Source organism: Trichosurus vulpecula, chromosome 3 (genome assembly GCF_011100635.1).
Source record: "Trichosurus vulpecula isolate mTriVul1 chromosome 3, mTriVul1.pri, whole genome shotgun sequence".
Lineage (NCBI taxonomy): Eukaryota > Metazoa > Chordata > Mammalia > Diprotodontia > Phalangeridae > Trichosurus > Trichosurus vulpecula.
The window spans coordinates 113,576,580-113,600,942 of NC_050575.1; the positions used below are offsets into that span (position 1 = coordinate 113,576,580).

A 24,363-nucleotide genomic window follows, 5' to 3' on the forward strand; every position below is an offset into this window, starting at 1 on the left:
GATTTTTTTTTTAAATGCTCTGCTAAAATCTAGGTAAAGATTTCTATATCATTCCTCTGATTTATTAGCCTAATAATCTGGTCAGAAAGGAAATGAGGCTCGTCTGGCCTAACTTGTTCTTTCTGACTAATGTGAGCATTTCCTTTTCTGTACATGTGCTAACCACCTCTTTAATAATATGCTTTATAATTTTACCCTGAAGCAAAGTTCAACTCATCAGTCTATGGTTTTCCCAGTTTCGAAAATTGGGACAGTATTTGCTCTTCTAACTTTTTTGGTTTTCAGCACTGTTAGCCATTTCTGTTTTTACCTTTCTCTAATTCAAAGGTTATTCTTGGTAAAGGAAATAAGAAGCAAAATGAGTCAAGTAGCTATACCTTCTCCCCCTCCCCCCAAGATGCTGTCCTATCCCTTCTGTGCACTTTTTTCCCATGTATATCTACACACACACATGCCCTTCTTTCTCCACCATCCTCACCGCTCACTGTCAGCAGTAGTAAACCTGACACAATTTTTACAGTACCGTGCCCATTTTTGTATTTGTCCTGTTACCTGCCCTTCCTTCCATAGGCATTTAATTAAACACATAGTTCTCACAGTGTCATCTGCAGGCTCCACCACATGCTGCTTGTAAAAGTCTGACTTTATTTGCACGTTCCGCACCCATAGCCCTCCACCTCTGAAAACAGGGGACATACGTTCCTTCTCATGTCTCTTCTTTGGAGCCAAATTTGGTTATGGTAATTTCACAGCACTCATTTTTGACATGTTTGTTATGCTTTCCACTTACATTGTTGTAAATTGTTTTTCTGGTTCTGCCTACCTCACTTTGCATCAGTTCATATCAGATTTCCGCTTCTGTAGTCATCACATTTGTTGTTTCTTATAGGCATATTCTTTTACATTCCTTTACTTCCAGGTAGCTGATGGTGCAGTGGATAGAGCTCTGGGCCTGGAGTCAGGAAGACCTGAGTTCAAAACAGGCCTACTACTAGCTCTGTGACCCTGGGCAAGTCACTTACCTTCTGTTTGCCTCGGATTCCTCGACTGCAAAGTGAGGATAATAATAGCGCCTGCCTCCCAGGATTGTTGTATCAAATAATATTTATAAAGCACTTGGCCCAGTTCCTGGCAACTAGTGGGTGCTTTATAAATGTCTTTTCCCTCCTCTCTTGTACTGCTACGGTCTGTTTAGCCATTTCCCAGTCAATGGGCCTCTTTAATGAGGGAGTCCCTTAAAGCACGGAAAAAACAGCAAGTTGCCGGGGTTGATCTAGGTTGGTCATTCAGTTATCTACTCTGCCCCCTCCCCCAGGTGGGAGCCTAGCTCAGCTTCTTTCCCATTACATTTGTTCTAGGACTGTTAGATACCCCAACCCTCCCTGAGGGCTGAGGTACTGAGGAAAAGGAAACTGAAATCCCTGATATTTATCTTTGTAGGCAGTCAGCCATGGAGTTAGAAGTCATCCATTGTGGGCATGACAGTTAAAACTACTCCAACTTAGTAACCCTCCACACCTGCAGCAGCATGGGCTAAAACCCATGGGAGATAGTGCCTTTATACCAAGCAACCAAAGAAAGGGTCAAGCAGGCAGATCACATGAGGAATAGGCAAGAATCTGAATTCTCCGCCATGAGTACAGAGACGTACAAGAGACCTTCTAGAATGTCTGGACTGTTGTTGAAGGTGCTGTTTTTAGGCTTCTCTGCTTCCAGTTGGTAACTTGCACCAACATACCCATAGTTGCAAAGGTGGTTTTGCCTCTCAGCTGTAGTCAGAGCCATCTGGGTGAACTGGGAGAAATCAGAAGGGTTCCTGGACACTGCCTGGCTCAGCGGCAGATAGGCAGGAATTCCTTATGTAGGGCTAGCCCTTCTCCCTGTGGACTCCCTCCATTCCTCCTTTTCCCTTCTGGGCCAAGCCTAAACCCCCCACCCCCATCCTCCTATCTGGTGTTTATGGGATGGAAGATGGTTTCCTTTGGGACCAAGCCTGTTTTCATTTCTGCTCTCAGCTGTCTGGCCTCCCAGGACTTCACCTGCAGGTTTGTGCATGCCCGTCCCCCACAACTGGAGCCCCATAGGACTCTGCACTCGTGGTGTACTAATTCGGCAGGCTTTTGTTCTTGCTGGTGATGCCCCTGGCTCCTTGCCTAGCTTGGAGGAGGGCATTATCAGCCCCTTAGGCTCTTTGCCACCTAGGCCAGATATCCCCACCAGGAGAGTTTTGTTCTTTTGTTTATTACAAATCAGGTTAAAGGAGAAAACGTGTGTGTAGAGAGTCAAAAAAGTTATCATTAGGTTATATCTAAAGACTTTCCAGCCTTTAAATTTTGCTATCAGGGTAAACCCATGTAGGAGTTTGTGAGCCCTGTGGTGGAGAACCATCAAAGGGGTCAGCCATGTCTTAGATGAATCTTTGCTCTCCCCTTGCCTGCTAGATCCTTTCTTTTCTTATTGGTGACTTTGAAGCATAGCTGGCAAGTTGTTTTTTTTGCCACCATGAAGCTAACAGGAATTGTGCTGTTGTACGTTCCATGGTTTTCTGGGACTGTGAGGAAATGTCTGAAAGCCAAGCAGTGCAGCTTGCATAATCCTTCCTGTGATTCCATAGACAGGTCCAGCTAAGGGCTAATTCCTATCCCAGAAGGGGTAGCTAATAGCCTTACCCTCTATTGTTTGCTTTCTGAGAAAGACACTTAATTAATCAGTGACTTATCTTAGAGTTGATCTGAACACCATGGAAAAAGGCAGGGAGAGTGTGGGAACTGAGTGAAAATATGTTGTCAAGTCACCACATCCATATACACCAGGGTTACCTGCATTTGTTACCTGTTGTGTTACTGTACCCTCAGCTCCATAGAATGTTGGACTTGGAGAAATGTCACAGCCAGAGGACACTTCAGAATGGAGAATGTTAAAACACCTGCACAATTCATTCAACTAGCATTTGTTAATCTAACATACAGGCAAAGAGAAATACTAATTGCTCTCAGGGAGCTTGTATTCCATCAAGGGAGAAATAACATGCACAAGCAATTAAATATCAAATAACTTGTAGAGAGGTTGTACCGTGATTGTCTGCTGTAGCAGTTCAGGATAGGCTTTCTATAGGAAGTGGCACCCAAGTAGAGCATTGAATTATGTGGGGATTCCATAATGTGCAGTGGAAGGGGTGCATGGCTGCCCTTGGGCATGGCACTCACAGGGAGTGGCATGGTTGGATCTCTGCTTTAGGAATATAAGTTGGGCAGCTGTGAGGGTGATGGATTGGAAAAAAGAGACACTGGGTTCAGGGAGGTCACACAAGAGGCATGAAGGGCCCTGGTGAGTGAAGAGGTAATATATTATAAAACTGCTGCTGGGGAAGCTAGCCAATTTCTTGAATTTTGGAGTTCTGAGCAGCAATGAGTTAAGCTGACAGGTGTCTACACTAAGTTCAGCATTAATGTGGTGAGCCCCTGGCATTGGAAACCATTAGGTAGCTTAAGGAGGGGTAAAACCAATCCACTTCAGAAATGGAGCTGGTAAAAGCTCCTTTGCCAGCCCAACAAAATTGGGCCTGTGAGCAACTTTGCATTTCTGGGCTGGGCAAGACAGCAGAGGATCACTCAATGCTGTGTTGCCATCAACTTCTCACTTTCATAATCTGACCCAAATTTTACCACCTTCTTTGGACATATGGGAAGCCAATATTTTCTATGCGCAACTCAAAGCAGACTAACTGTCTGGGGCTTATAGATTCCAAACTTAACTGGAAATTAGAAATCCGTGATTCCTCTCCACTGTCCATCACTGTCACATAGTCCTAGATTGTCAGGGTTAGAATATAATTTACTACTCCCAATCCCTTCCCCTTTTTTTTTGTTAGATGCAAAGAGAAATGACTTACTCAGGTTTACAAAGTTAGCTAGTAGAGAGTCTAGTAGCAGAACTGAGACTAAAGCCTGGTTTTCTTGGTTTCTGGTATTTTTTCCACCTTGCCATTATGATCCCCATCTTCAGTTCAACAAACATTTTTTAAAATTTTTTAAATTAATTTATTTTTAGTTTTCAATATTCAGTTCCACAAGCTTTTGAGTTTTAAATTTTCTCTGCCTCCCTCCTCTCCCCCCTCCCCAAGACAGCATGCAGCCTGATAGGCTCTACATGTACATTCATATTAAACATTTTCACATTAGTCATGTTGTAAAGAAGAATTAGAACCAATGGGATGGACCATGAGAAAGAAGAAACGAGAGAGAGAGAGAGAGAGAGAGCAAATAATATGCTTCAATCTGCATTCAGACACTAATTCTTTCTCTGGATGTGGAGGGCATTTTCCATCATGAGTCTTTTGGAGTTGTCTTAGAACCCTGCATTGCTGACAAAAGCTAAGTCAGTGTGGCAGTCACTTCACTCATCATCAGTTCATATAAGTCTTTCCAGGTTTTTCTGAAGTCTGCCTGCTCCTCATTTCTTATCGCATAGTAGTATTCCATCACATTCATACACCACAACTTGTTCAGCCGTTCCTCCATTGATAGGCATCCCCTCAATTTCCAGTTCTTTGCCATCACAAAAACAGCTGCTATAAATATTTTTGTACATGTGGGTTCAACAGACATTTATTGAGCGAGCTCTTACTGTGTGCCAGGCAGTAGGTTGTAGTGATACAAAGGCAAAAAAACCCAAAAAAGTCTTTCCTGAGAAGCATCTTAACATCTATTTTACTGATGAGTAATCTGGAGCTGGAATAGTTAAAATGACTTGTCCAAGGTCATTTAATCAGTTCAGTCAGAGATGGAAATGAAAGTAAGTAAAATCTAGCTCTAATGACCTATTCTTCGAGGCCTAATTCAAATATTCTCATTGTCAGGAAGCCTTCCCTGGTTTCCCCCACTTCCTGAACAGTTTTGTGCCTCAGCTTCCTCATCTGTAAAACCAAATTGATCTCTCATTTCTGTAACAACCCATGGGGTACAGTGAGACCAAGGGAGTGTGATACCATGCATGACCAGGGAACTTCTGAGGTAGCCTTGGAAAACCATCAAGTTGTTTTTTGCTGGTGGTCTGTAAACAGTGAGCCTCACTCTGGTTGGCTTCAGGGTACTGATTGCACAACCTCTTGATGGGCAGGGGATTTTCCTTTTTATCTTAGACATCTTGGTTTCTGCATCTTCAGGGGAGAGACTGACCATAGGGGAGGGACTCAGAAGGTTGGCAGACTGGAATGTAGGAAATGCAATACTTTGAGCCTCTCTCAAGACCCCCCTAATTTTGAGGAGTTTTTGTTTGTTTGTTTATTTGTTTGGCAAGACAAATGCTTGGGGTTGGGGAGACAAGGATATTACAGAGATTTGCTGGTATCTGGGGGTTCTGGGGCTGTTGCCATCAGCTCAGGAATTCCAAACATTTCCTATCAGATAAAGGTTCCTGAAAATATCCAGACTTGCCTGGGCTAGTCTGAGCTAGTGCTGGGGCAGAAAGGTCTCACTGACACAGACAGGCCAGGCGGCTGTCCAGAGCACCCTGGGCAGCCTTGTGGACAGCCTCGTGTGCAGCCTGTGTAGAGAAGTGCAACTTCCCACGGCCCACTTCAGCCTCCAGGATACAGTACGTGTAGTGTCTAGAACAGGGAGTCCAGAGACCTACATTCTGGGCCCAGCTTTGCCACTTACTAGTAACTTCAGCTCTGAGCCTCAAGTTCACTCATCTGTGAAAGGAGGGATTAGGCTACACACTAGTGAATCTCAAAAGAATACTAGGATGGAGTCAGAAGGAACTTTTAGAAGCTATCTGGTCCCAGACCAGCATTTTATAAATGAATAAATGACCCAGGGAGACTGGGTTTTGTCCAAAGCAGCACACCTTGTAAGTATCAGAGCTAGGATTTTTAACTAAAATTCCAACCTTCTGATCCCAGATTCAGTGCTCTTTGTACCAGACCACCCAGTTTCTCATTCTTCTGTGCTCTCTCTCTTAAGGTCTCTTGCGACTCTTAACATTAAATGATTATAGAGAACCTTTGTGGGGTGCAGGGGGAGGGTTTGCCAAGTATATGACATCATTTATTTGGTTAGGGGGTAGGGAGAAAGCAGAACAGAAAAGCAGGAAAAATATATTCTCCCATGCATTCCACTAATTAATGAATCTTCTTTTACTTTGGGATTACAAAAAGCCCTTGGGAAGGTTTAGGCCATTTATTAGTCATTCATAACTTAGTCTGAAACACTTTAAACACAGTTTTAGAATATTAGAGCTGAAAAATCATCTAGTCTGCCCCCTTTCATTTTGCAAAGAAGGAAACTGAGACCCAGAAAAGGGAGACAACTTGCCCAAAGTTACACCAGGGGTTAGTTAATCATAGATCTGGAACTAGGACTCAGAACCAGAGATTATAGATTTTAGAGCTGGAAGGGAGGTACCTTAGAGGGCTTTTGCTGCAATCCACTTATTTTAGGGATGAGAAAATTGAGGCCTACAGAGCCTGGTTCAAAGTCATACCAGCTAGTCTTCTGACCCTTTTTACCTTATCACAAACAGTGAAGATCAACTGTGATGAAAATGGGGGTAAAGAAAGGAGAGTTGGAGCAGGGATTGGGAAAAGGTTAAACCAGGGGCATAGAGCATGCCCTGGCCAGCCAGAGAATCGCTTTGATTGCCCCTGGATCCCTGGGTGGACCAAGGTAAGAAGACCTCAGGAGCGAGAGATGCCTAGAAAGGGAGGTGACAGAGTGCTGTTTTTTCTTCCTTACCTGCTTAGAGGATAGAACATGGGTTTACAGTATCTCTGGGCTTCCTATCTTTCTCAAATTGGCAAGTAGTTGGGTGGAATATAGGACTGAGAAGGAGAGAAAGAACAGATCTTTTTATTGTGGGAAATATGCTTAAGACCACGTCCTTCTCAAATTAAGGGAACAAGATGCCTGAAAAATTAAAGTAGTGAATTGATAAGATCATAGGATTTAGAGCTGGAATGGATCTTAGATATAATCTGATTAAAATTCTTCATTGTATAGTTGAGGAAACAGAGCCCCAAGGAGGAACAATTACTTGTCCAGTGTCAGACAAGCAGTAAGTAGCGGAGTCAGGATTTGAACACGGATCCTCTGCCTCTAGATCCAGTGCTCATCCTCATGCTGTCTGTTAAGTACTAATAACAGTGAGCCCCTGTCTACGCTGTAGAGCTGACCCAAGAAGAAGAAAAAATAGTTACTTTAATGCAAATCACTTTGTTCTTAGAACATAAAATGCCTCAGCTGGGAGGGGCCTTAGAGAAGGTCTAATCCAGCTACCTCTTTGTACAGATGAGGAAACAAGCCCAGAGAGGAAAGCCTCCTTATGTGTCAGGTCAGTCCCTCACACTGTGTCATCATAACTTGCTTGCCCTGTGTCTCCCCAGCCAGGGTGTCTTTAATTCCATTTCCTGAGTTGGACAATGGCAAATGTGGGCCTGGAATGAGTAGGAATCAGACCCTAAGACTGTCAAGACTTCTTGAGGAACTGTTGAAGATTGGGACACTGTCGTACTTGATAGTGATCTTCTCTTCCTTCTCCCCTCCCCCATTTCCTTTTCCAAGAAATGAGATTGCCAAGTGTGGGTGGCTTCTCAGAATTAATTGGGTTGAGGTAGGGGGAAGGGAGAGTAGCTACGAACCTTAGAGCTGGGGAAAGATAGCCATGAAGGAGACCTGTCTCATTACTTTCCAATACCAAGAAACTCACCTATGTGTTTTCCCAGGTACAGTTTGCTCCAGTATCCAGAGTAACCTCTGCGAACTCTTTCCCCAGAGTCTCATTTTTTTATCCTCAAGTCCATAACCATCCTCACCCTTCTCTCTAATCCCTCTCCTCTCCTCCCTACCTCCAGAAACCCCCCAAACTTCTAGTCCTGCTGGGATATGGAACTTGAAGAAAGAGGAAGCAAGGAGACTCAGAGATATATGTGAAGTGGGAAGTGCCCTGAACTGGGGTTTTACCAATCAGGATTGGAGGAGTAGCTCTATTTCTCACTAGCTATCGTGACCTCAGTTAGGTCTCTTCCTCTCTCTGAGCTCCAGTTTTCTCATTTGTAAAATGATCATATTGAACTAAATGGTGTCCAGGGTCCCTTCCAGCAGCTCTTGAATTAGTGAGTCAATTGGTAAAATCCCTAGCCTCTTAATTTGCTAGGAGTGTTAAATAGACACTCCACTTCCCCCATGTCCACTCTCTTCATGCTGTCTCCCAAGACTCTCCTAAGAGAGTCTTTAAGAGTCTTGCTCTTAAATTCGAAGGACATTATCATCCCTTTGTTCAAAGGAGAAACTGAAGCACAGAAAGGGGAAATGACTCAGTGAGTGACACAGCCTTCATGTTGAACTTAAGATTAGAAGGGTGTGGGGGAACTCTCTGCCTGCCCTCCACCTCCTCCATAGTGTTCCTCTTCCCAAAATAGCCCGGAAGGAAGCCGTGGACCCAGCCCCCTCTGGAACCACCCAAGAGGAAGGGAAGGTTAGGTTTGGCAAGGGAGTTTGTTCCCTGATGGTGACTTGGAGAAGGGAGTGTTTTATTTTCCCTCTTCATTCTTGTATTGTGTATTTTTCTATGTCATCCATTCTTACCCTGCTTGCTGAGGTTTAGTTTATCAACTTTGTTCCCACTATCACCAGCCTGACTTTACTTTGAGCCTTTATACCAAGAGAACACATACATTCAAAAGATCATGAGGCTACCACATAAGTGGTTTGTTTTTCATCATCCCCACTAACAAAGCAGCTGTTGGTCCAGGTAAGGAAAGTCCCATACTCAATGGTACTACAAAGTACCCCTGCACTGTAGACGAAATTTGAGTTGGATTTCTGACTCAGCCACTCACTAGTTGGGTGGTTTGGAGTAAATTACTTCTCTCTGAGCCTCAGTTTTCTCATTTCTAAAATAGGAATAATCTTTATACCTCTCTATCACAGGGTTTTTGTGAGGATCCGCACACATGCATGCATGGCATTCTGTAAAGTTACATAAATGTGTGCTATAAAAGTGGGCAGAGAGGAAAGCAAGTGGGAAGAGGAGCTTAGCACCTATATGACCACAGGGAAGTCATTTCTCCTGGGCCTCCTCTGTAAAATGGAGGGGCTGGGTTTGGTAGTCTCTAAGATCTCCTGCTCTAGATCCTGTAACCAGGATCAAGAGGCAGCCAGCTGACAGTGGGTAGAACACTAGGCCTGGAGTCAGAAAGACTCAGACACTTACTAGCTGTGTGACCTTTGGCAAGTCACTTAACTTCTGTTTGCCTTAATCCGTTGGGGAAAGAAATGGCAAACCGCTCCAGGATCTTTGCCCAAAAAACTCCATGGACAGTATGGTCCACAGGGTCACATGACTGAGCAACAACAACCCTTCCTTCCCCGCCACTTTCTGGGATCTGTCACTTGACCTTCCTACCTTTAGCTAGTTTAAGTCTATTTTACCGAGTGGCTATTTCATAGCTAACCTGTATGCCTAGTCCTGTGTTCAATGCTAAATGGAATACATTCAAGGTACAAGACACTGCCTTTATCTTTAAGGAGTTTACAGTTTGGTTGGGAAGACAAAAGACACAAGTTCTTTTGAAGTTGGGATTATTCCTTGTGCTTCTGTGTCTGCAGGGCTGTAAGAGGCCAGAAGAGGTATAGTTGACCTTGGGCTTGGGTGCTTAGGGAAAGCTTCACAGATGAAATGGGCCTTCATCTGGACCTTGAAAAATGAAAAATCATTCAGGAAGCAGCTCCAGCTTAGTGCCTGAGCTGGGATAGGGATAGTTGAACACTGGTCCGCTTATCGATGTCCCTGCCTAGCTGCTATAGCTGGCTCTCAAGTGCAGCTCTTACTCATTGGCATTGCATGCCCAAGAGCATTACACTCTTTCCTGCAGGAAGAGGTTATGATTAACTCATGTTTCTGTAGAACTTGAAGGTTTACAAAGTGCTTGACCAAAACAACCATGTGTGAGGTGTAGATAGTGCACAGTTTATTATCCTCATTTACAGTGGAGGAAATCGAGGCTCAGAGTTGAAGTGACTTGTTTAGAATCACACAGCTAGTCCATGTTGGAATCAGAGCGCGAACCCAGGTTCTCTGTCCCCACGACGATTGCATTTTTCACTGCACAGTACCACACTCCATCCTGTGATGTTGGGAAGGCACTGCCTGTGTGATGTTAGGAATAGATAAAGGAACAAAACACAAGCCTTGCAGAGCGGCATAGTCTAACTAGAGAGCTAAATCACTGTCAGTTCCAAGGAGTCTATGCCAAGGACCCAGTGAGTGGTACATGCAGGAAGAACATCAGGAGTTCTGAGGAAGAGGTGGCTGTGAGCCGGCATATCCAAGAAAGACTTCCTGAAGAGGGTGTGATTTCAAGGATGAGCTGGATTTGGCTAAGTAGAGAGAGGAAGAAAGATGTGAGAAAAGTCATAAAGGTAGGAATTGAGCATCTGTAAGTTAGACCACTCTTACAGAAGTAGAGGGTTTAGGTAGATGTTGGCTGAGCAGCCCAAAGAGCTAGGCTCGAGGCTAAACTCTGCTTCTAGCTAGTGATCTAGACTGATCACTTCTCAGGTTCTTTTTTCAGACTAGGTGGTCTGAGTTTCTTAACAGTTCTGACATAGTATGTTCAAAGATCCCTTGAAGCTCTAACATTATGTGTTTTAACATTCCACATTCTGAAGTTTTTCCCAGCCCCACCATTCTGTGATACTGTAACCTGTCTTCAGGGTGGTCAACTGGAAGCTTTTGGCAAAGGATGACATCCATTACTATGTTGCTAGGGGGGAGTAGAAGCCCTGAACACTTCCCCATAGCAACTATTACCATTAGCCTAGCAGTGTCCGTGCTTCTGTCTTGGCCTAAGCCAAAGGCCTCCTTACTAGGAGCTTGCCAGAAACCTTAATGTTCTCTTTGCCCCTGTGACTTCAAATCCGTCACCCGAAAACATAACACCTAAGCTATTGGTGATGAGGGAGGCCTAGGGGGGAAGGGGGCAGGTCAGCACTTATCTCTGCTTTTCCAGACTGGCAGCCCTGTTTGTTTATCTGGGCCAGCAGAGAAAATGACTGTGTTTGTGTCCAAGAGTGTTATGAACCAATAGCTAAATATACCCACACCCCACTGTCTCTCGGCTGCATTAGAAAAACAGAGCCCATCTTTTGGGCACAGACCTATGCCCAGGATCCAAATTCCAGGGAGAACCTGGCATATTTTACCCGAATGAATTCCTGTTATCCACCTCCCCAGAAGCTGAACAGGAATGCACCAGAGCTTGAAGGGTGGGGGTGGAGTGTGGGGAGGAGGGCTGGGAAGGAGAGAGGAAAATATGTGAGCTTTGTTTGTTGTTGCATCGAAGCTACTGTTCTCTGCTCTCTTTGAGTGACTGTTCCTGGACAGTATGTGCTTTGTGTCTCTGTGGGGACAAGAGCCTGTTTACTCATTAGGCCCCAGCAAAGACCTAAAATTCCCTGTGGTTCCCAGCTCAAACTACAGGAAATAGATCGAGGAGGAGGAGCCCGTGCCCAGATCCTTAGAGTTCAGGCTATTTGGAGGAGTTCTGCTAGAGGAGGAGTTAGAAAGGTAGGAGGTCCAGAAGAAGTTGATTGGTGTCATTTACTAGGATAGGGTATGGTAGTGACAACCTGCTTTTCCCTGTGGCGTAGAGCAAGCCATGCTCTGTCATGACTGTGCTTCCAAACCTGGTTAATTGTATGCCTTCCCACCCCATCACACATGCCTCCCTTGAGAGTATGTCCATTGGCAGAACCACCAAACAGTTGTCTTCTCCTAGGCACAGGGTCCCTACATGGATCTCCAGCCTACACAGCCCTTCCATTCTCTTCTTTCGAGATACCTTGCCTGCTTGAGTTCTTGCATTTGTATAGCACAATGCAATCCATTATTTCACAGCTACCTTCTGGGTAGGTGGGGCAGGATTATCATCTCCATTTTTAAAGAGAAAGGCAGTTTAGGAGAGTAAAATGAGCACTGGTGGACTGGGTTCTCCTCTCAAGTCATCCTGCCAGTTTGGGACTTGAGTTTTCCCATCTGTAAAATGAGGGGGTTCAGGTAGATGACATCAAAGGTCTATTCTAACTCAAACTTTTTCTGTTCTGTGTTCTAGGGTCCTTTTCAACTGTGACATCCATTTCAGCTCTCAGCAGCACTAACATTCTGTGTGTTCTGTGAGCCCTCCATTGCTGATATTCTTCTATCTCTATTCCTTCTCTTCTGTGGTCCCCTCCAGCTCTCTCATTCTGTTTAAGTCCTAAAGTTCCTCTCTAGTTTTGATATTCTGTGTTCTTTGTACCAAGGACCTTCTTGTTCTAACATTCAGTGAAATGAGGATACCAACACAGAGGTTAAATGACTTGCCCAGAGACAAACTTAGTAGATGGCAGAACCCAGTTTACTTAGTCCAGTGTTCCTTTTAGGATTCCACACTGTATCTCATGGTTAGTTAGTGAGTGATGTCCTCCCTGGCCTTTAGAAAACAGCTGTCTGGGCCTTTACCCTGCCCTCAGTTTGTTGTTGCAGGAACAGTGTGGCTGCCATTTCTTTACTTTGCTACCGATGATAGGTAATTTTGTGGGCTGGGACTGGGAAATAAAAATGAACCTTATTGAAGACTGGCCAGAAACCCTATATTTGTGTAGCAAGAAAGATCTTGGTCTTTCTCCTTTTTCCCAGATAGTGCTTTAGGCTCTTGTCCAGCTCAGTTTTCCCTTGACTCGACTCCTTAGTTGCAACCGCCCCCAACAAGTCCTTTCTCTCCTACAGGACACCTTTGTGGAACTCTACGGGAATGATGCAGCTGCAGAGAGCCGGAAGGGCCAGGAACGCTTCAACCGATGGCTGCTGACTGGCATGACAGTGGCTGGTGTAGTCCTGCTGGGGTCCCTATTCAGCCGGAAGTGACCATACACTGAATCTACCTTGGAACCTCTCTGATCCACCCTCTCCAACCTACCTTGGCCTGTACTGTGTCCTGACACAGAGGAAATCCACTACATGCAGCTGACGTCTATCACATGGGGCTAAACCAGGCCTTCTCCTATGATCCCAATTCCCTCCCTACCTCCAAGGTCCCCAGTAGTATGCAGTCTGAGATCCTTGGGCCCTTTTTCTGTTCAATCTCTAAGTCCTCCAAAAAGAAAAAAAAACAAAAACATGCAACTTCTTGAACCTCTACCACACTGGGGGTGCTGGCTGCCTAGTCATGACCTCTGTCCTCCCTCAGACTTCCTAGAACTGGGCTGTTCCCCCAACCTGACCAAATCAAGAATGATGAAAGAAACTTATAAAAACACCCATAGAATTTTCCAGGAAAAAAAAAGAATAAATCAGCTTCATTTTTATTTTTGTGTTACAAGAATGGATAATTTCACTCCCCTTGCAGTCCCTAATGTTGGGAAGGGCCAAGGAGAGGTATTCTCAGATGCAGGTCTCTGCGTTATTACTGAGGACGGATTTTCTCTAAGAACTTCCTGCTTGAAGCAGGAGATGGGTGGCTCTCTTGTGTAACCCTGTAGTTAGTTGTCACAGGTTCCAGATCTGCTAGCCTCAGGCACCTGTCCAAGCATACTGCTCCTTCTGGTAATTTCAAACCATGCCCCACCCCCCACCTTTAGAAGTAGCCTAGGAATCCAGTCATGCAGGTGACCCAAAGTGTCTCAGGAAAATGACCTGCCCTGGCTTTGACTGTCTTGGCTGGTCAGTTGGACCAATATTTCTTGCTGGATGGAGTTAGTGGGTTTGCAGAAGGAAGGTAATGATGGGTGTCAGTTCAGCACCATATCGGAGTTCTAAAACTGCTGAGTAGTGCCCTCCCCCCTTACTCGCCCCCCATTTAGCTCCTGCCCAGCAAGAGAAAACAGGAGGTAGAGGGAGAGACCCAGGAAAAGTAGCAGCTGAGGGCTGTTTACAGCTGTATTCCTTAGTCATCTTAGTTCTTGGAGATCCCAGGAGAATGTGGACCTGCCTCTCTCCTGAATCACTTTAAACCAGTGCCCAGAGAAACAGGTGGAGCTCAGACCCAAAGGTGAAGGGGGCCCCCAGGATGCTTAGCAACACCTGGGGGTGCTTACAAGGGCTCTCAGGACCATTCTCATTTAAAGTGGTATGTTCTAGTGGAGGAAGTACTGGACCTAGGACTTAGAAGACCTGGGCCCAAATCTCAACTTCACCACTAAGGAGCTGTGTGACCTTGAGCAAATCAGCCTTCTGAGCCTCAGGTTTCTCTTCTGTCAAATGAGGGGATGGACTAGCTGATCTCTAAGATCCTGAGAGCCTATTTGCTTGGCCACTAGGAAAAGGGAAGGGGGAGAAGGGAGGTTAGTCCTGAGAAAGATTTGATTCCACCACACTCACTTCCCTCTCAGGGCATACCCAAGACTCCTTCCTCCCTGAGCTTTCAGAATTCATATTTGGGGTGCTCACTGCTTAGCCAGGCCAGGCTATTTGTCCCTTCCCACAGCCTGCTGACCTGTAACCTCTCTCATGGGTCTTGAGTCTGTCATGTAAGTGGCACCACCCTACCATTAAAAATGCTTTCCTTATCCCAGTTGATGGATCAGCCAATTCCTCACCACCACCACCCCTTAACCCTCCCCACACCACTTTGCCCCTGTATCATAGTCTTGTCTTTGCTGTATATATTTGAGATTAGTTTTTATTCCTTGTGAAGATGATATACTATTTTTGTTATGCGTGTCTGTATTTATGTGAGGCTCTGCAGGGCTGCTGTGTGGTGAACGCTTGGGGAGATGGTTCCCCTCCCCCATTTAACCCCACCTTCCCTCTTCAGTGCCCCTAGGGGTAGGGCGGACTGATTACTCCCCCACCCAGGCTTAGGGGGTCTTCCCTCTCCCATATCCTGGCTCTTTGAAGTAGTCTGTGTGATGGTGGAAGTGCAGTTCAACTAATAAACTGTGTTTGATTTGCTGGTAGCGAGTGCTTCTTGTGTGATGGGGGTGTCCAAAAAGGAGGTCCAGGGTGGGGGCTGGGGGAGACAGTGGCAGTGGGAACCGAACATTTCTGCTTCTCTCATCTCATTCCCAGGGCCATGGGGCTGGGCCTTTCATTGGATCATTCTTTCGTGCCTGGAACGTGTTGGGGGTTTGGGCCTGATTCCTATCTCCTAACTCAGTCCTTACTTCGAATCCCTACCCACACTTCTGGGTAAGGGATAGGATTCAGCTGCCCTCTTGTGGATACTTTTGGAACTGCCACACCCAGACTACTGGACCCCAGCCTCCTTCCTTCAGACCAGGGCTGTCCAACCTTAGGTTATCTTAGGGCTGCATTAAAATAAAACAATCATTCGAGGGCCACACCCAGAATAAAAAATACAGTACACTAACAGAAAGTGGGGGAACGCGAGTCATCAATACGACCGGCGAAGGCGCGAAGCAGGAAAGCGCACACAAAACAACAAAGCGACAACACGACAGTATAAAGGTAGGTGCATACTGACTAGTCTGCATCGTGCAGAAGAAACGCATGCCACAGATGGATTGAAAATTCCGTGCGATGTGTACCTCCCGTAATACTGCTTAAGAACACCAAAGAAAATGAGCATCGACAATATTATTTATTAGTGATGGAATTAGAAAATCTAATATGCGTTCAATGCAAATTGTTATTTTATTTTTTCACTCGTGAAAACTAAAACTCACAGGCAGGCGCATAAATTCTCACTGCGGGCCCTATTTTGGACAGCCCTTTGCACAAACTTAAAATAGTATGGTGTAGTGAAAAGAGTGCTGAAATTGAGAACCAAAGGACCTGGCATTGAATCCTAATTCTCCTAGCTACTTGTGAGACTTTAACTAAGCAAGTCACTTGGCCTCTCAAGGCCTCACTTTCTTCATCGGTAAAAATGAAAGGTGTGGATTTGTTGATCTCTAAAAGTCCCCATCTCTGAACCCATGAGCCTTCTCAACCAGGCCCTCTTGCTGGAATGAACCGAGGCAAATGCCACATTTCATCCATCAGCCTGTCCTCATGCCATCTTATCCCATTTTCCATTGATGGCTCATCAACAGATTGGAACAGCTGACAGGCTTAAGAGACCATGCAGTCAGTCCAACACCCTCATTTTACAAAGGAGGAAACGGGAAATGACTTGTCCAAGGTCACCGAGTCCCTAAAATTCTATGATTCTTTTTCTCTAGGAACCTCAGATCCGGACAATTTGGGTATCTTCGTATGTGTCATCTCTACTAATTAAAGGCCAGGTACCAGCTTTGGTATTTCTTTATTGAGGAAAAAAGGTTTTGGGAAGAGATGCAGATAGAGGAAAGGAGGGGAGGGGAAGGGAGTGAAGGGAATAGAGAGAATCATCCAGCTGGAGCTGGCCCAAGAATGGGGTTGGGTGGGCACAGGCCTGTTGGCTTGGAAAGGATGAGCCAGGAAAGTTCAGGCTGGAGAGTCACTTCTTCCAGTTGTTCTGAGCATAGTCCCACTGGGAAGCCAAGCCTTGAATTGGATTTCCCTTCATGTCCAATACCCGCTGCAACTGTTTGGACTTCCAGTCCTCAGACAATGTGATGGGCTTCTCCCGAAATACTGCAAAGGGGAAGAGTGGTTGGTCCTGTTGCTTTGGGACCATCCTTACCTGAGCCTCCTATCTCAGCCCTGCTAGGGCCAGGACCATACCCACAGTATTGGCTGAGATGGGAAATAACCTGGGAGCTCTCCAAGAAAGTTCCAGGCTGCACTTCAAATGGGGTTAGGAGTAAGGTGCAGGGAGGGGTGGGTTTCCATACATCCGCCTTCCCCTTTCTCTTCAGCCCTTTGGCCAGCCACATGTGTTTCCAGAATATTTTCCTTTCCCTCTTATTACCATGAGAAGAAAAGAGCAGTGGACTGGGAGTTCAGAGACCTGGGCACTAACTCTGACACCTGCTGGCTCTAATATTTTGTGTTCTAAGCTTCCATCCAGTGTGGTAATTCTATGTTCAAAGGCAGTGGTTCCCCATCATTGGTGGTGATTGGAGTTAACAGCAGGGGGTCTGCAAATACATAAATAATGAACATGCCTTCTGCAGGATGAATATTTCAAATGTAATTATTTTCCAAATGTCTGTAATTGACGTATTTAATAAAATATAAATTCATTTAAACTGCTACTGATTTTTATTTGTCTTTACTTCATGCTTTTTATCATGTATTTTCTCAGTCAGTGGAATTAATGGGATTACTATCATGTGGGGATGCATGATATTTTTGGACATTAAAAAAGAGTCCTCATACTTGGAAAGGTGGCATTTAGGTGGCACAATGGATAGAGTGCTGGGACTAGTGTCAGGAAGACCTGAGTTCAAATTTAGCCTGAGGCACTAACTGTGTGACCACTTAACCTCTGTCTCAGTTTCCTCCACTATAAGATGGGGTTAATAATAGTGACTAATTTCCAGAGCTGTTGTGAGGATCACATGAAACGACATTTGTTCAGCACTTGGCATAGGGCCTGCCTGACAGTAGGCGTTTAATAAAATGAACCAAGGACTTCACCCACCTCTAAGCCCTGGGCATTAAACTGCTTTCTGGGCAAGGGGAAGGGAATGAGTTGAAGCCCTTGTAAAATACTTCTGATGTCTAAGAATAAATCCCTATTTTCAAAAACACCCCTCTCCCAACTCCATCTGTGGCTTTAGACACACTGACCAAAACCTCCCCGTAGCTATGCCTTTACTTGCTGGCCTGAAAGAAGATCCCAGAAACTGTGGGGGCCTGTGTTGGTGGTGAGGGAGTGAAAACTGTCATTCACTAGGCTGTGTCTCCGTCTAACCAGCCACTCACCATATAGCCGCTGCCACCATATCAGGAGTCCAGTGAAGCCAAAGAAAAAGAAGACTCCCCCCAACACCGTCTTCCATTCATTGGATGGTCGGTTCATCTCTGCAAAGGTCTGATGGAACTGCATTCTATAAACTGAGACCAAAGGGGTAAGAGTTGTTCTCTGGGCTCTGCATATCCCAAGGGCCACATTGACCCATGGCCAAAGGAGTAGAGATCAGGGAGCCTCCACCGTGGCTCCTTCTACCCCTCTCTTCTCTGAGTTATTCAGGGGGAATCCCCCTAAGGCAGGGATGTACCTTTGCCTATCTTTTGCTCTACCAGTTTTCTCAGTCCCTCCAACATGATGTATGACCTCTTCCCTCTTTACCTTCAAATCCTCCCCATCCTTAAAGGCTTGCAACCTGCCACTTTCGAGAAGCCTTTCCTGACTACCCAGGCCCAAGAGGATCTATCTTTCCCTGCAGCTCCTACAACTGTCACTGTCTACCGGGGTGGGGAACCTGTGGCCTCAAGGTCACTTATGGCCCTCTAGGTCCTCCGGTGAGGCCCTTTGACTGAATCCAAACTTCACAGAACAAACCCTTTAATAAAAAGGATTTGTTCAGTAAAACTTGGACTCAGTCAAAGGGCGGCACTTGAGGACCTAAAGGCCACATGTGGCATCAAGGCTGCAGCTTCCCCACCCCTGACCCTCTCATTCAGCCCCAAGTGTAGATGTCCTAATTTCTAGCTCTCTTCTCCTGTCTCCTCTCTGGTGGCAAAGATTAGCTCCGTATCCTTACAGATGCAGAGGGCTGGGTCCAGGTAGCCATTCTGGAATGAGAGTGCTATAAGAGAAAGATGACTGCATTTGGAGTCAGAAGAGGACCTAGGTTTGAATCCCAGTTGTACTATTTATTGCTTATTTGGGAAAGTCACTTCCTCTCTGGGTCTCCGTTTCCTCATCTGCAAAATGAGGGGGTTGGGCTAGATGGTCTTTCAGGTCCTATCCAGTTGTAAGTCTACGATCCTATAGTGGACAGTGGCAGTAATAGGTAATAAAATGAGCTCTGGGCCTTGTAGCTATGTGAACTTAGGTAAGTCATTTCCCTTCTAGGCCTCAGTTTCCTCCCTTGTAATTTGGGTAAAATAATATTTGGATTTCCTATCACCAAGTTATCATAAGGAAAGTGTTTTGCAAAACTCAAAGTGTCATCGAAATGAGAGCCACTATTGTTCTGGTATAGTTTTAAAGTCTATGATCCTGTCTGTTCACAGACATACTCTGGAACCTTAGGACCTCAGAAACCATCTAATCCACCCCACCCCACCCCACCCCACCTCATTATTTTCTGGGAGTAATCGAATGAAGGAAAGTGATTTGTCCAAGTCTACACAGGTATTAAGTGGCTGATGCAGAATTCTGGTTGAGCTCATCTAGCTAACTCCGTGTTCTTTGCATAACTCCTGGCACCTGGCTCCTAGTGCCATCCATTTTCACACTGCTATCCACCACTCCTGCTCCCTTCATCCCAGCAGGGGAATGGAGAAGTTTCTCTCTTCTGTCTGAAAGTGAGCTCCAACTTCATGTATTCAGAGAAGAGCAGCTTCCAGGCCCCCTCCTAATCTCTGCCAGCTTACTCTCCCATGCCACCAATGAGCTTAACCAAAATGGGAGACTGAGGCTTCTGGGCCCAGCACCACACTCAGCTCTAGGCCACCCTCCACCTTCCACCCTCCACCCCACTCAGCCCTGTTCCACTCTGGCTCCCCTCCCACCCCTGCCAGGCAGATCCCACCTTCCCATTCCGCCTAGAACTTACGGGCCACCTTCTCAGCATCTGTAAGCTGCTTCCATGGTCCTTTCTCCTTTTCCTTCAGCGCCCGCTGCTGGGGGCTCAGCTCACTACAGAAGGGCTCTTCTGGCATGGGGTAATTGCGCTCTGCATGGTAGTTTGTGTAGGGAGGCATCTTCTGGCTGCAGGCTAGGGCCACAAGGAGGTTGAGCTGAAGGGGAGGAGGATCCTGCCCCAGCTTTCCCTTTTACAGGAGCCCTATCCCTCCCAGAGCCTTATTTCTAGGAGCAACAAGACTCAGAGCCCTCCTCCCCACCCAGGATCATCAGACCCCTTTCATCTTCTGCCCTCTCTCTCCCACCTCCTTCCTGCTCCCTAACCCACTCTTCCCTCCTCATCTTGTTCAGACCACTCCCCTTAGTTTCAGTCTGCTCACCTATAAAACCAGATTTCTATAGCCCTTAGAGGTTTACAAAATGCCTTCTTCATAGCAGCCTTGTGAGTTAGGGAAAGGATGCACATGTTTACTGTCCCAATTATACAGCTCAAACTACCGAAACTCTGAGAGACTCTGAAATATCTTGCTTATGTTTCAATAAAACCAGAACCTTATCTCAGCATATCTTGCCTGATACTGTCCGGGGTACTTTCTACTAAACCACATTGTCTCTCAGTGGTCTAGATTAGAAAGTCTTTTAAGGTCTCTTCCAGCTCTCACATTGTTTTAAATTCCAAGGCCCCTTCAGCTTTGACATTCTATGTCCTAAAGTTTCTCCCAGTTCTGGTGTTGAACATTCTAAGGTCCCTTCCACCTTTGACATTCTGTATTCTAAGGTCCTGTCCAGCTCTAACATTCTATGTTCTAAGGTCTCATTTAGGTCTGACATTCTATATTCTAAGGTCCCTTTCAGGCTCTGACATTCCGTGGTCTATGTTTCAGGCTATGAATCCTATGATGCTTCCCCTCCTGGTTCCCTTTTTCCAACATTCTCTCTCTGCATATAAATCCTATAAATCCTACCTTATGTCCCAACTCTCCTAATGCAAAAAGCCTTCACTGACAACTCCAGGTCTGTAGAATCCTTTTCCTTCTACCACCCTCTCACGTAATAATACTGATAATTCACATTTCTACATCACTCTACAATTTACAAAGTAAGTTCTTCCCAACAACTCTGATTATTATACCCATCTTACATATGAGAAAACAGACTAGGACTAGAAAAATGAAGTGATATACATAGTGTCACACAGCACAGCTGGTAAATATCTGAACCAGAACTTGGACCTTGGTCTACTGACATCAGAGCCAATCTTCTTTCTTCTCCATCAAATAACATCTCAGTGAGAGCTCTCACCCATGATTATCAGTTGATATCAATTAATCAGCCAGACTCAATTAGCTTTTAGAATTTTAGAATTGTGTATTTACTAAGGTCTAGTAAGGACAATTAGTACAAACATCTCTCCTAAAACTAGCGGTGCTGGTGGTATTACTGAGGAAAGGGCTTTGCAAACTGGAAGACAGTATAGAAAAGAGAACTTTTAAAAAATTATTTATATTCTTATTTCAGTTATTATTTTCCATGGAACCTGGGATACCATCAGTGCTCAGCAAATATTTCTTGAAAGCTCGTATAGGACAATGGAAGAAGTGTCTAGGAGTCAGGCTCTCTGGGCTCCAGGCCTGTTTCTGTTACTAATTTGCAATGTGACCTTAGATAAATCACTCCCTGGGCCCTGTTTGTACAATGAAGTAACTGGTCTAGATGACCTCTAAGATCCTTTCCGAGTTTTATAGTCTGTGATTCTCAAGTTTTCTGTTTGGCATTTTAAGCTCTTCCCAACTGGCCCTTTCTTAACTTACCAGCTTCTTATTAATAAAAATCTTACTTGATTCACTGTATAGTAAAAAAGATTCTGAGACAAGGAGAGGCCAGTTGGCCCTACCTGTTGGCTGATCTCAGAGATGCCCCCTGGATGTGTTGGCTCCTCACTCCAGTAAGGTTTCCTGTGGATGCTTAAGCGTCCCTTGCAAGGAACCTTGAGAGTTCATATGGTCTAGGGCCCTGCCTGCAGGAAATAGCTGTACCCTTCAGGACAAAGTGCTGCTATCTCTCTCTCTTTGAGAGAAATGCTCCATAACCACCTCAGTTCTAATCATTCTGAGAATCAGCATGCTTTTCCTTCTGTCTAACTGAAGATCTGTCCTGCTTTCATGCAAGCCCCCTCCTCTTGTTCCTCCATGGATGTGGAGAATGACAACCAGAAGAGTGCCTCCTCTTTCCAATTGAGTCTCAGAAAAAAGGATTCAGGTTCCATCTTCTTGGCTCACCCTAGTGTGCTCAAAAGGCCACTTCCCTTCAGCTCATCTGGGCTGCGCCAACCCAAGATGCCTCTCTCCTAGGCAAGGCAAGTCAACAAGCATTTGTTTATTAAGTGCCTACTAGGTGCCAGGCACTGGCACCTGATTCCCAGAACCTCAGGTCCAAGGACTTGGCATGGCCCTGTGGCCAAGATGGTGGCCAAGACATCTGGGTACATATAAGCTCAAGATATCTGAGGTTGACACTTTCCCAGAGTCCAGCTGCACGGCACTGTCCATTTCCTGTAGGAACTTGGCCCTTTATTCTTGCTTTCATAGTCCTGGGAACTGAACTCTTCAAGCTTAGGGGCCCCATGGGAAGGGGGAAGGAGGCATGGAGGGAAGGGACAGAGGGAGAGAACGAGGTCTGAAAGGCTCCAGACAAACTTGGCCTCCATTGCATTACCTCAAACTTACCTGCCAAACTCTAACTCCCAATCTCCCTTAACTCTCTTCATCTTCCTTGCCCCTCCCCCATGCTGGGTACCATCTTTGGGATGGTTGGTGTGAACCTTACCAGTATCTCCTGAGCCATGGGCCTGCCGGATGCTTTGGACCCCCATGGCTCCTCTCCTCACCAAGGTGAACCAGGGAGAGTAGGGCAGAGTGAGCATCTGTGGGAAGGAAGGATAAGATGTAAGGGAGGAGACACAGGCCTAGGAATGCATGCTCCAGGGCTTCCTCCCATGTAGACACACCTGAGAAGAGGCACCCCTCCCCACAGGTGGAATGCTCTTCCATCTGTGACCTAGGGGAAGGAGCAGCAGGGCTCTGAGCTTATGGAAATCTATTCTGAAGCCCAGAGATCCATGCACCTGCCATACTTTCTGGGGACAGACCACCTTTCTCTGCTTCTACTCCCTGCTGGCTAAAGAAATCTTTGTAGGGGAGAGGCCCCTTATCCCATCCCACAGTCCTCCCAAGAGCTAAAGCTATTTAATTATTTCTCCCACCAAATTTTCCCTTGCTTTCTTAAATCTGACACAAGGTTCCCCACAAATTGATTCCTGAAAGATGTGCTCTCTTTTTCTTGGTCTCAGTTTCCCCTCTTTGAAATAAGCAGCATCCTGACTCCAGGGGAGTAGTTGAGGTAGCCAGGTGTGATGGGAAGGCACATGGGACAGAATGTTCAGGGACCTGGGTTCCGTGCCTCTCGATACCACTAACTCACGTGATCTTGGGTAAGTCTTTTTCTCCACTCTGCATACTTCCCCCTAAAAAGGGAGAATTAAACTGGCCCCTGAGAGCCCCTCTATCTCTAATATTCTATGAATCTGACTCCCGTCTGGAATATTTTTTGAGTATGGGAGTGCTAGCCTGGGCCTGGCTGCCCAATTCCCAGACCCAGGGATTGCTCATGACCCTGCCCCCACTACTGAGCTTCCAGAATCTGTTTTGTCTCTGGTCCTGCAGGTCCTTAGTAATTGTCAGGTTACGTGCTTAATGCAACCAAGAGAGGGAGGGGGACCATTTATTGGGCTTATCAGATCTTTTCAGACCATGCACACATGCACATACTCTCTCTCTCTTCCGCCCCCCCCCCCCTCTCTCACACACACACACACACACACACACACACACACACACACACACACACACACATATCATATCCTGGTATCCTGAGAGAAGCAATCAGGCTCTCCCAAACCCAGACCATCTTTAGATTCTCCTCATCCCACAGGGCTTCTCAAAAGGGATAAAAAGGGCTCCCTGTACTTAGGGGGTCAGGAGGAGCTACCATATCTGTTACTTCTGGGGGTCTAGGTGAGGTGTCCCACATCTCTGGACAGAAAGACTCAATCCAGGGACTGGGAGAGGTCCCCATGGATGGGTGCTAGGAACCGTTCTTAACATCTGGAAATAGAAAGGTTAGCCACCTTTAGTTGGAGAAAAGAAACCTATAATTCCCACCACCTCAAGGCCTCTCTCCATCCTGGGATTGGATGACTGGTCTCCCTTTCTATCTCCTTTCCCCTTTCTCCCCACCCCCCAAATTGGGCATAGCTGGGCTCTGAACTCACCACTTTTGGCATCAGGGCAGGACCACTCAGCTCACTCGCCCAGGGAGAGATAGAGGTGGAGAACAGCTGCTCTTAGAGGCGGGTAGAACAAGAGCTAGAGTCCAACCTCTTCTCCCTCAATCCCTCCCTCTCCCCCCCCACCCCTACCCCATCCTCCCACTCCTCTATGTCAGGGACAAGTCCCAGGACTCCACTCTGACAGCAGCTTCCCATCCCTCCCCCACGTGGGAACAGGCCTGGGGCAGGGGCTGTGGGAGTGACGGAGATCTGTAGGGATGTTCCGAGGCAGGAGTAGGGGTCAGTCCATATTTCCTACCCACTCTTCCTAGGCTTGTAAGCACTTCCCCACCCCCATTCCCCATTATAGTAAGCAGAGAGTTCGGGGAAGGGATGAGCCAAGGCCCTTGAG

The 24,363-nt window shown here is 46.0% G+C and overlaps 2 protein-coding genes across 6 annotated transcripts in view; one reads left to right on the forward strand and one right to left on the reverse strand.

The window, feature by feature from the left end:
- BCL2L1 (BCL2 like 1) overlaps positions 1-14,936 on the forward strand; it is a 40,950-nt gene extending 26,014 nt beyond the window's left edge. For all 4 annotated transcript variants that reach the window (XM_036751356.1, XM_036751354.1, XM_036751355.1 and 1 more), the window contains one exon: positions 12,769-14,936. In XM_036751356.1, the coding sequence (XP_036607251.1) occupies positions 12,769-12,906 (138 nt within the window). In that variant the 3' untranslated portion in view covers positions 12,907-14,936. The remainder of the gene's footprint in view (positions 1-12,768) is intronic.
- Positions 14,937-16,246: 1,310 nt separating this feature from the next.
- Positions 16,247-24,037, reverse strand: LOC118844455. 2 transcript variants are annotated; one of them, XM_036752344.1, is made up of 5 exons: positions 23,955-24,037; positions 22,451-22,547; positions 19,596-19,757; positions 17,794-17,925; positions 16,247-16,557 (listed from the first exon to the last, which is right to left on the reverse strand). In XM_036752344.1, exons 1-5 carry the CDS (start codon positions 23,964-23,966, stop codon positions 16,421-16,423), a joined length of 540 nt encoding a protein of 179 aa, XP_036608239.1. In that variant the 5' UTR covers positions 23,967-24,037; the 3' UTR covers positions 16,247-16,420. The 2 variants fall into 2 exon arrangements, with proteins under 2 accessions (XP_036608239.1, XP_036608241.1); XM_036752346.1 differs by lacking the exon at positions 16,247-16,557 and adding an exon at positions 16,880-17,003.
- Positions 24,038-24,363: the final 326 nt, after the last annotated feature.

Excerpts from the sequence above, each read along its gene's own strand:
- LOC118844455 (XM_036752344.1), bottom strand. Across the intron at positions 17,926-19,595 it reads AGATGCTGAGAAGGTGGCCC|TTTATAGAATGCAGTTCCAT; the intron begins GTAAGTTCTAGG and ends CTTTGGTCTCAG. Across the intron at positions 16,558-17,793 it reads ATGGTGGCAGCGGCTATATG|TATTTCGGGAGAAGCCCATC; the intron begins GTGAGTGGCTGG and ends TCCCCTTTGCAG.